This window comes from Oenanthe melanoleuca, chromosome 1A (genome assembly GCF_029582105.1).
Source record: "Oenanthe melanoleuca isolate GR-GAL-2019-014 chromosome 1A, OMel1.0, whole genome shotgun sequence".
NCBI lineage: Eukaryota > Metazoa > Chordata > Aves > Passeriformes > Muscicapidae > Oenanthe > Oenanthe melanoleuca.
In genome coordinates, this window is record NC_079334.1 from 9,157,493 (window position 1) to 9,169,702 (window position 12,210).

Here is a 12,210-nt window from a genome sequence, read left to right on the forward strand (position 1 = left end):
AATCTTCATGGAAACCACCTATAGATTTTGAACACCAGGCACTTTTGGCCTGGAAAAGGTAACATTAAAAATTCAACAATCACATCTGCAGCACTAGAAGTTGCTATGACTTGTGTGCAGGTCTGTGTCTGAGTACCCCTGCATACACACACAAATCCAACATTTTATTATTTATGTTGTACTGAGGTCTTATTGTTAAAATAATTAATCAATGTGAGTAATAATAATAGAGCTTAACAAGACCAATAAGGACAGACTGACAACAAAACTTCAGTCTGATCTTTCCTATTCCTGTTTAACTAATCTAGCAGGAAAAAGGGAGACATCCCATCCAGTAAAGAGCAGATTGCAATATCCAGAGCATGCTCTCCCTCATCAAGAGTTGGCTTGAATTTCATGCATGGTTTGCAAGTTGTCTCCTGTAGGTACTTACATATAAATAATGCTCAAAATATTGCAAAATTAAAATCATTGTGTCCACTTTGCCAGATGGTGAAAGTCAGCCTAGTTCCACTAGTCACGAGCAGGAGTTGAAGAATTGGAGCTCTGCATTTTACATCTCACAAACTGTAGGAAATAACCCTTTATAAATCTCTCTGAGATGTTACAGTAAGCAGGGAGGGTAATACCTAGACTATGAGTCAGGAAAGCACTTTAAGCTCATGCTTAGGGGAGATTTAAACATGTGGTGAAAGTCAAGAGTACATGTAAGCACCTTGTCTGCAAAAGAATGACTTGTAAAAGTTAAATCAGGGCTGTGTGCTTAGTCAGACTCAGTGTGGTCTGCTCTAAATGAAGTCATGATGCCACTTAGAGGTTCTGTCTAAAAAGCAAATACTGGGTATGGCCTCAAGATGGTAAACTCACTCAAAATGCTGCAAGTACATCCATAAATGACACATCTACAATGTACAGAAAATATGCAATGCATACATCTTCATAAACACATGAACCTATCTATAAGGATGTAGAAATAAATTTCAAGATGAGCATTTGATTGTCAGCAAAAGAAATGAAATCTTCACTGGACATCTGGTGCAGTATATGCAAATTTGAGTAAATTAGAAGTACACTTAAGTGTCTTAAAATAACTTAGGCCCCAAGTGAGTTTCCCAAGTTAGACACAGCAATAGTGTAAACAAGCCTATTTTATTGCCATTTTATTGTGGCTGTAGATATGAACAGAAGCTTTCAGTCAGTAATTACTGTAACCAGAGGGATAATGGGATCCTTCACCATGTAATTTGGGATTTGTTAGCCAAGCCTTCCTGTTGCTGTTTAGAAAGTCCAGCAGCTTCATGATGTGTTTGTTTTGCTGGAAATTTGACTTTTGACTAGGACAATGGTATCCCCACTTTAGAGGCTGACCTGCACATCTGATTCTTGTTCCCAAGGGAGGGCTGTGTACCATGATCTTCCTCACCTACTGTACAGTCCATCCCTGAATGTGTCTTGGATAACATTTCTCAGCAACTGATTTATTTCACCTGGATATCACCTGTTCCAAGGCTCAACCTTTCCAAATGTCACTGTGATCAACATAAGCAATACTGTGCTTACTACTAAATATCAATGTTATCTCTTCATTGGATAACAGAGATGGAGCAGAAACCCTGGGGGAGAGGCAGAATTTGTGTAATGAACTGCTGGCATTACAGAAAGTCAGCCTTTCCACAAGCAGCCTTTGGAAAAAGAGAATAAAGGTGGAGGCAGGCATTGAGTTCCATGAACTTTCCTAGTATTTCTCCCAAACTGACCTCACCTTCAGATTTTTAGCATATTTGAGAGCAGCAATTCAAGGGTTTCCTTCTAGATGCTCATGGCAAAGTTTCCCACATCTAGTAACCAAGCAGAAATGCAGATTGTGTTACCATAAATAAAATCAGCCCGAAGTTCGCTGCATATCCAGGCATGCGGTCACTCCATGTCAGCTTCTCCTTTTCATTCTGTAGGCAAAACACAAAAACAAAATAACAGATGTGACAGAATTGTACAATAGGAAATACTAGAATTGATAGGATTTGTTGTTGAGAGCCACTCTCAGTTTCTCTGCTGTGATTTTGAAGTATATTACACAATTTAGAACACTGATATTTTAAAGCAGATTTTTAATTTGAGATGAAGAAGGGGAAGAGTAAATAAGACATGTAGAAGATGTTTGCAAAAACCAGAAAATATCATATGCAACTATGATTTATTATTTGAAAACATGTATTCAACTCTTACTAAAGTTCATATCAGGAGAAATACCTGAGATTGACCTTAATTTACATTTAGGGAAAGCAGGATTCATTTATTCTGAATTGCTTCTTGTAAAGTGCTTGAGATAGATACCATGATAAAAATGCTGGCTATCATTGAACACAGATTTTTTTTTTTTTTCTAATGGTCACAAGCATCAACTGTGACCCTCAGATAATTCTTGCAAGACACCCCAATCCTTCCCCTGGTACTTGTTTTCTAGCAGAGGGAAACTACAAAAGCAAGCCCCCTCTGATCTCTGCTGCCAGCCTTGTTTTCTTCATGCATAAACAGCATCTCCCTCTTCCCTGCATAATTTAAAGCAACTGTGATCAGTGAAATCCAGTATGCTTTTCCCCTCCCCACACAAACTCAACTCCAGCCCCAGCTGCATGTACATCTAAAGAAGACATTTGAAGATGGATTTATGTGAGAAATATGACTCCCTCCTCTCAAAATAGGTTTCTTAAAATAATAATAAGGTCGCTGCTTTGTTTAAGTTAAACTAAAACTATATAATCAAATTAACTAAGGACACAAAGCCAGCTGCTGTTGGTATTTCTGTGAAGCACCACTGCTGCCCCATGGACCAGCACTGCCCTTACACTGGAGTTAGCCCAGAGTGATTCTGAATCCAAATGAATTTAAATCAGATTAGAACTCAGGTCAAAGGTTTCCAATAAGCCATTTCTTAGGCACAATTGCCCTTGGATAAACATAAAAATCTGGGAGCATTGTGCCTTTGTAAGAAAAAGCAGAATTAGGAATGCAGTATGTAAGTGCAGAAATGCAGCTGTGGATTTTCTAACCAGGATGTGGAGTTAGACCTAGGACACAATCCTGCCTGAATATCCACTGCCATGGTGGGAAGGGAAGGAGCATTACTCAGCAGCCCCTCTCGTGACCCCCTTCTCCTTTGGGACAGTCCTGGCAGCTCTGGGGTTGGCAGCAAACCCAGTCAGAAGCACCAACTATTTGGCCCAGTGTATGCAGCACAAAAATCCTCTTTACAGTTGACACACAGAGTCCAGCACGTAGCTGGAAGTGTACTTGGGAAAGCATTCCTGTGAATGCACACAAGCATTTCATTGCATTTTGGCTGTTACCACTCAGCAATTCTACAGGACATAAAGAACTTCTGAGGGATTCTACTCCCAGAAGGCCTGAAGGACACCATACTTTACAGTTTCACTAGGGCTGTATGGGGCTGTGCCTTGTGCTGAACACAGGGCTGATAATACAGAGATGGGTTTGCTATTGCTGAGCAGAGCTTTTACTGAGCCAAGGCCTTCCCTGCTGCCACACTGCTGAAAGAATTTAAGAGGAGACACAACCAGGACAGGTGACCCCAAATGACCAAAGGGACATTCCAAACCTTATGGCTTCATCGTCAGTGTATAAAGTGGGGAGAAGAAGGAGGGAGGGATGCTTCGAGTAATGGTGTCTGTCTTCCTGAGGAACTGTTGAGTGTGATAGGAGCCCTACTCTCCTGGGGATGGCTGAACACCTGCCCAACCATGGCAAGCAGGGAATTAATTCCTTGCTTTGTTCTGCTATAAAGCTGCCTTTATCCCAGCCAGGGATTCTTTCCCTTTTGCCCTTCCCATTCTCTCCCTGATCCTGCTGTTGGGAAGTGGCTGCTGGCTGGGGTTGCACCAGGATGGTCATCAGGCCTTCTCAGCTAGCTCTTCCATACATGTTCTTCCTTGAACCTTACTTTTCCAGGAGCTTGCCATGGTCTGTAGCACTCAGCCAAAGAGAGATCTGAACAACATGAGGAGCTGCTAAGCCAACACGAGAAGAAAGGAAATGCTGGATGAAGAAACTGAGTCACTTAGCATACGTGGCCAAAAACAAATTTGGAAATTTAACTGAATATCCTAGAGCTCCCAGTCCATCCCAGAAGTGTCAGCTGCTCCCAGTTCCTCCCAGAGCTCCCAGTCCACCTCAGTTTTTCCCAGTTCATCCTCATCCATCCCAGAGCTACCAGTCCATCCAGGCAGTGGAAAGCTACCTTCTGTTCTTGTGACCAGAGACAGGACTCAAGGAAATGGGATGAAGTTCAGTCAGGGAAGGTTTAGGGTGGATATCAGGGAAAGGTTCTTCCCCCGGAGGGTGTTGGGCACTGAACAGACTCCCCAGGGAATGGTCACAGCCCCAAGGCTACCAGAGCTCCAGGAGAGTTTGGACAACGCTCTCAAGGATGCACAGGGTGGGATTGTTGGGGTGTCTGTGCAGGGCCAGGAGCTGGGATGTATAATCCTCTATCTGGAGCAGTCCAAAAAGTGTATTTATTAATGCAACAAGATGAAATGGATCATCTGAAGAACAATCTCAGTGACACATATGTTATGCTGGGGAACGTTCTCCAAGATGAACTGTGCTGCAGGGGAATATTTATGTGCAGACAGAAAACCTCACAATAGAAATTGTTTGGTTTTGTGCCAAAGGCAAACTAAAAAATTTACTTTAAAAATCTTACTTTCATATTCCTTCAAAACAATGATGGATTAGCAATTCTAGTGTAGGGAAAAGCAGGTTTTGGTGTGTGTGCAGTGATGTTTTCCTGTTTTAATGTTTAATTCTGCATTGAATGTGTTCCTTGAAGAGATACAACTATTTTCCTACTAAAAAATAAAAAATGAAATTAAAAAATATTTTAAAAAGAAAGAAAGATAAAATTAAACCCCTTCTATGTTTTTCTTGATGGTTTATTTCCATATGAGTTACCTAACACAGCAAAGTTCCAGCTCTGCATCCTCAGGTGGGTGGGCCTCTGAGCTGTGGAAACCTGGAAGTATCCTGCACTTGGACAGCACCAGGCAGCTCTTGAAAACAGTTCTCTGTGAATTAAACCACAACCACTTTGCTCAGATCACAAGTATTTCAGTTATTAATTGATATTTTCCCTCAAGACAACACCTCCTCCAAGCAGGTGTTTGTAACCATCAGCAATGCCAGCTCAACCTGCACTTGGGGAGTATGGCCAGAGATTTTCTCTCTTCTCCATCCTGCTTTGTAGCTCCAGTGCTGAAATTCAGGGTCTTCACTGTGGTTGCACTTGGGTGATCCCAGTTATTTCACTGGACTTGCACAGAGCTGTGATACTTGACTGGAATTTGGTAAAAGGTGGTCAAAGAAGAACAAAATCCAGGACTCTTCTCTAAGGTCTTACACTGCTAGCAACAAAAAAATAAGCTATAAAATTATATTTCCAATCACAAAATCCAGAAATTCACCTCTGAGTATGCCCAGGAAGCTTCAAATAAGTAATTGCCATTTTTATTACTGCACTTTTCTTAGTAGATTTTTTACTTTAATTTCTACATCAATACAAATAATTTGTGTAAAAACAGCACTGTTCAAGTGAGCATCTAGAAATATGAATTGTGGTATCAAATATAGCCCTTTTGTATTTGTGTCACACCTAAAGCACTGCCTGTGCACTGCAGGCTCAAGGCATGAAATGAGCTGCTTCTGAAATAAGGGGTCCCTGTAATTTACTTTGGCCTTGAAATAAGTTTAAGACAAGGAGAAAATGATCCTTTGGAAAAAGAGCTTTTGGAAAAAGAGCCATTTGGAAATTATGAGCCAGAAAAAGCCTGCAGAATGGGCAGTTTTGGAAAACAATCAATTCCAGGTGATGACACAAAAAGAAGCACAATCAAGGACCATCAGCATCTCTGGGATCTTGCAGTGGCCACGGTGGTCATTGCAATTAAGAAACTTTGGCAAAGTTCATGGGATTCTTTAGCCTGTATTTGGGACTCAAAGTTTTTGAGGGCTTGTATTACCCTCAGACTTCTGTGAGGAAAGAAAAAACTGCTGCCATGCTGAGCATCTGCAATGCCTGTGTCTATGCCTGCCTGAATCTAGAAGTTCTACTTTCACACTCCCACAGAAGTGCAAGAAAGTGCTTTTGGTTTAAAACTCATTAAAAGAGAAAAATTCATTTTCTAATCTTCTCAATCAAGCAGCAGTGGCATTTTAACAGTAAATGTGGTTGTGTTCTGTGAGCAATGTTCTGTCTCAGGATTGCACAGGGAAAACAAACTGCCAAGACTCATTTGGAGACAGATGAAGAACTGCAAAACCTTTAATTAAAATTTTTTGCTGTCTTTGAAACATGCAGAGTAGCACAGACACAGCATTAGCTTCAGCAGAGCTTAGTGGACACACTCTAAATCTAAATTGTGGAAGCAATGCAGAACAGAGAGCTGTGAGAAGTGTGTGCAAGGCTCAGTACTGGGATGATGGAAATTAATGGATTTTAAGGCTAAGAAATGTTATTTTTAACTACCCAGTCTTAGTCTCTTTTATAACCACACAACTTTCTTGAGATGATTTTTGCTATAAGGATAATAAATTTAACTAATTTTTTGAAAAACCTCTAATCACAGCCCTAGCGTTTTTGTGATGAACAGTCAGTTACAAACCTTATTAGGTCATTCCAACTGCTAACCACCTTAGCTGTTGAAAATGTATGGCTTCTTTCCAAGCTGAATTTGCCTCCTCCAGCCCTGGCATTTAGCTGCAAATTTGTCAATTAAGAGCACCTACTGGCAGAAATTTGGAGGTCAGCTGTGGGCTCTTCTGAACTGTGATCAGGCCACCTCTTGGCTTTAAACTGGCTGAGACCACTCCCTCAGAATGGGAACGATCAGCCAAGCCCACAGCTGTATTTCTTCTCCTGTAATGGGGTTGGAAGTAAATCTCTCACAGGCTACAGCCCTGACATGGGCATCTGACTTGGTGTTAGTGGCTATCTTTTTTCTTCTGCCTTCACTCAGAGTCAGGATAGAATGTTCAAGAGATAGATTTCTTGTTTGGACTTGTTTATTAAATCTTACCTAAAGTACAGAGAGTTTTTCAGCACTTCTTGCTATCAAGAAGTATATTTGTATACATATATATATATACACACACACATTGAATGTATGTAAGTGTATGCCACGTGCATGCAACAAGTACCTTGATAAAAACTAGCCACTTGCAGAAGATTTGTGGAAATATTTCAAGCTATCTCCTTCACCCAGTAATAGTGACAAAGGCTGGAGGTCTGCTCTCACTGTAATTTAAATCTGTAAAGTCAGACTTGGTTAAATTAATATGCTGTAATTTACTCAGGAATAAAAATGGTTCCTCTGCTGCAGTTAAACTTCTTTTGATGCTGGCACTCAATGCATTGTGGCATATTGCAATCTTTATTGTGTAAGTGGCATTAAGGTGCTTAGACTTTATATCACTGTTTAATATCAAGTGCTTGATATTTACATATGGTTCAAGTGAAAACTGGCAGCACTTAGTCTTTTACAATGACAGTTTAACATATGGCTTTACAAGTATGAATTATTTATGTCAACTTGAAGCCATTCAGAATATTACCAGGAAAACACTGTAATTTGCACAAACAATAGGGTTACATCTGTAGTCATAAATATTCATTGTTTGTCAATGCTCTTTGTAGATGGTTAATAAATCATGATGAGGCTGATCCTGAGGAGGCAAAGGGCCAGCTGAACCAATACATCTGGTGGGATTTCCAAAGCCCCTGACTGACAGTGGTACCCAGACCTGCCATAGCAGAGAAGGTGGTGCTGGAATGTCACAAATTCAGCTCAGGGCACGAAGGGACACCCTGTCACCTGCTTAGCTTTTGTTTGTTAGTGTATCTCCTGAAAAGTCTCAAAGAATGTAAATAAATTCCACATATGGCTTTAAAATACCCTTAAATAAATATAATCAAGCATAAGGAAGACAGATTTTGAGCCAGACATGTGCCTACTTTACTATGCATGGTTAAATCAATTTAATATGCTTTGATATTGACTGGACATGGAAATATCAGGGAAAACATAGTGAGTTTCAAAGACTGACTTTAGAAAAAAAAAAAAAAAATTCAATTTCCTGGACTTCACTGTGTTTCCAACCTCCACTTTGTACCCTGAAATCCAGAGCACCACTATTGTAATGGTGGTTTCACACTTTCTCATGTAAACTGTGAACATCTAATGGAGAAGTTAATGGAATAATAAACACAACCTATTTTAAAACAATTTATTGTGTATAACTTTAAAAAAAAATAACTTTTAGTAGTTCCCATAATTCAGCACCATTTAAATTACTGGCAGTGATTTAATTTAAGAGTTTCTCTCTGTACATTATTTTTAGCAAAGGACTAACAGCTCTGTATGAGTCCATTGGTCACACAATCAGTTGCCAACTACTTGCAGTATCTCTTCTTAAAATATAAAATTGTGCAAAATTATGTTATCTTTTGTAACTTCAAGTCTATTAGTCTCAGTTTACCTGAATTTTATCTTTAAAATCACTTGTTTAATCTTATTATACACTTTCACATTAGCAAATTGGGCCCAATGGAACTAAGGCAGTTCGCAATTTTGTGATTTGCAAAGCATAAATTACAGTTCTTTGAATTAAATTCAACTGAGCTTATGACTTCAGTTCTGGAAAACATGAATTTAGTGCAAGACTCTGAGGAAAGATGTCCTTTCCATCTTCCCTTGAAGCTTTTCTGGCTTAATTCTGTGTCAGTGTCCTAGCTGGAAGAATCTGGACTGAACATCTTGCTGCTGTGAAATCATCACAGAATTAGTGAAGCAAGATCTCACTGTAAGGCTTTGGCATTGCACACTTAAAACATGATTCTCCATTGTCTTGCTCCATGTGAAGCCACTTATCCCCACACAAAGCGTGAGACAAAGACATGCAACACATTATCAGCTTCCTTGGGCTGCAATTTCAAATTTAGCTTACACAAACTGTGAAGGATCACACCAGCACCAGAGGAGAGAACAGTGGTGTAAATTTTAGTAACGTTTTTAAGCTGGTAATGAAAAGCTTGAGGAGTAGAGAAAGGATTAAAAGGGGGATGTGGCTATGTAAAATTCTTTCCCTGGCTCCAGAGTATTTATGACCAGCTGTAAAGTTTTAATTAAGTTTGTATTGTAACATTTGAATTTGCTATAGTGTTTGAAATGCAGTTGCAGAACACAATCTACAGAGGCAAACTTTTACCAATAACAGAGAGATGACGTGCAGAAAAGAGCTCTGGATAAACAGCAAATGGAAGACTGGAAGGATGGGAGAGGATACAAGAGCAAGGGGCCTCCAGCTCTCTCCATTTTCTCCAAAAAGACAAATTTTGGAGTTACAAGAGTCCTGCCCCTGCCTTCTCTGTCATTGTCATTGGCACTGCCCCTTGCTCTGACCCCATTTCCAGGGAAAATATTTTGTTTGGCTAATAAGGCAGAAAGTCTATAGCAAGGAGAAGTCCATAATGAGCACCCACGTACCTTCACACACCCAGCCTTCCCCCCAAAAATCAGCAAGAGTGGGGGAGTATGGAATAGTAATTAACAGGTGTCAATAAAGCAAGGAAAGGCAAAGACGAGGTAAACTCCCTTAATGGAGTTGGAAGGGTAATGAAATACATACATTTTGGCATTATGAGGATTATATATATACATATATATATATATATATATACACATTTCTGATGGTATCAAATTGCCAGTGACTTCCTCATGAATCACAGAACTAATCAGGTAGGAAAAAGATCCCTGAGATGAGCAAGTCCAAGCTTTGACCAAACACCATCTTGTCAAGTAAACCAGAGCAAGGAGTGCCACATCCAGTCTTTCCTTAAATACCTCCAGAGGTGGGGATTCCACTGCCCCTTCTAATGTCTAATCACCCTCTATGTGATCAAATTCTTCCTGATTTCCAACCTGAACTTCCCCTGATCCATAGCAATCTAATTGCAAGTCCTTTCCAGCTTCCAAACAGAGAAATGATAACTACTCATACACTGGGCTGAATTAGGTAATATTTATTCCAGTTATATATGTATGTTAAAATTGTGTAGGAAACACACAAAGCTCTCCAGGGGACTACTTCCTACCAGCAACCCAGATTATTTTCTCCTTTTTTTTCTTTCTGAAGAAACAGTTGTTTTGGCAGTTGGTATTAAAATGCAGATCTATTGAAAGATGCTTTGAAAAGCCTCATTTGGATTTATTATAAAGCAAGTTGGCAAAATGGGAAACAGTAGGCTTCACATTTAATTTTCTTAAAAATGTTTCTGTGTCTTTCCTACAACTGACAAAAAAAAAAAAAAAAAAGAGTAGGTCTGTCAAAAAAACAAATGCTTGTAATCCCAAACCAAATAAGTGGTGAAAGTAGTGGAAACATATGCATGAAACTGTGAGGTGGTATCTAGTCAGAGATCACAGTTTATCCTCCATTTAACAACTCTCCAGGCCATGTCAATTGGATTTGCAGAGAATACTGAGTTAGGACAGGTTGTGAATAGAGAAGGGAGCAGAGATTAAATACTAAGCTGTTAAGAAAGCAGAAATACAAACATGAAATAGAATGAGATTCAAGGAGGACAAATTAAGGCTGATCCAACAAGGAGCATAATTCAAAACAGCAATAATGCTCAGCAAAGTAAAAAGTGATATAAAATATTCTTGGAAAACAGAGAGTTACTGTGTAAAAATCAGATCTGGAGAGGATAGAAAAGGTTGTAATTTATACTTGAATCATCCTCAGAGGTAGTGAAGAGATGAATGTTTTAAAGCATGCACGGCCTGCATGGGTGTAAATTCTACGTGTATGATATGGAGTGAATTGGGGAGTGGTCTGCACAAAATCAGCCTTCTAATGCATTCAGAATTCCAAAACCTCTGCATCCACCTCTGGCAAGGGATGAATTCATGTTTCTCCCAGATGTTTATACGTGGGAGAGAGCAAGTAGAGTATGGGCACATACATTCCACTGGATGAGCACAGACCTGAGCTGACCCTACCCATGCTATTTCAAGAATTACAGAAAAGATTACCAAGATGCTTGGATATGAGGAGGGTGCACTGGGAGGATCTCAGGAAGGAACCATGAATCAAATAGGGTGATTCATGATGTTCTATCTTACCCCAAAGACTTGCTCCAAGTTCTCACACCAAGCTAAAGAATTTCTGAACTTCTGGTGTCGTCACAGAAAAGGGTCATATGGAATCTTGCATTTAAACCCCCCCTCACCATCAAATTTCAGCAAAAGTTAAGAAAGAAAGAGTTGGTTTTCTTTCCAGAAAACAGCTTAGAGTGTGAAGTCCTCAATGCAGTATTTCCTCAAAGTTCCCAAAGACAGGCAGATGGATCCTGTCATTTGCTACAGTTCTTTGCACTCAACTGCTGGAATACTTTTAAGGTTGACTCTAACCAAGGGAAAATGTTAGAGGTTTGTTGGGTGTCCTCTATTGGCATGAATCTGATCTAAAAGTTTCTATTACACAGAATTGCCTGGATTGGAAGGGACCATAAATCTCATTCCACCCCCTGCCATGGGCAGGGACACCTTCCACTATCCCAGGTTGCTCACAGCCCCATCCAACCTGGCCTTGGACACTTCCAGGGATGGGGCAGCCACAGCTGCTCTGGGTAACCTATGCCAGGGCCTCAGCACCCTCATAGGGAAGAATTTCTTCCCAATATCCAATTTAAACTTGCTCTCTGTCAGTGTGAAGCCATTCCTCCTTGTCTTGTCACTCCAAGCCCTCCTAGTTGTGTAACAAATTCACTCTCTGAACTTCCCATCAGCCATGACTAATGGGAGGAAAGCAATGCCAGGACAGAGACAGCTTTTGTAGGGAGCTCCCCCTCATGTTTATTCTACATGAATGACCTCTTTGAAAAAGGAAAAGTCATGTTTGCTTTTCACCCTTGATAGAACACGGACACTGGTACAGCTGCAGAGACAAGGGATGGAGGAAGCAAGATCCTGAATCAGTGACCAAAAGAATCATGTCACTGAGTATTGGGGCCAAAATTGGTGCTGACCCTACAAAGTCTTGCAGCCTAGACACCACTCTAATGAAAAGATTGCTCAGAACTCTCATAGCTCCATGGTCTAAACACAATCCTGAATACCCAGAGGTTCAGACTTA

General features: G+C 40.2%; 1 protein-coding gene across 1 annotated transcript in view; it reads right to left on the minus strand.

Moving 5' to 3' along the window:
• ANO2 (anoctamin 2) overlaps positions 1-12,210 on the minus strand; it is a 147,007-nt gene that overhangs the window by 35,514 nt on the left and 99,283 nt on the right. Inside the window, exon 15 of the mRNA XM_056515366.1 lies at positions 1,872-1,946. Within this exon, the coding sequence (XP_056371341.1) occupies positions 1,872-1,946 (75 nt within the window). The remainder of the gene's footprint in view (positions 1-1,871; positions 1,947-12,210) is intronic.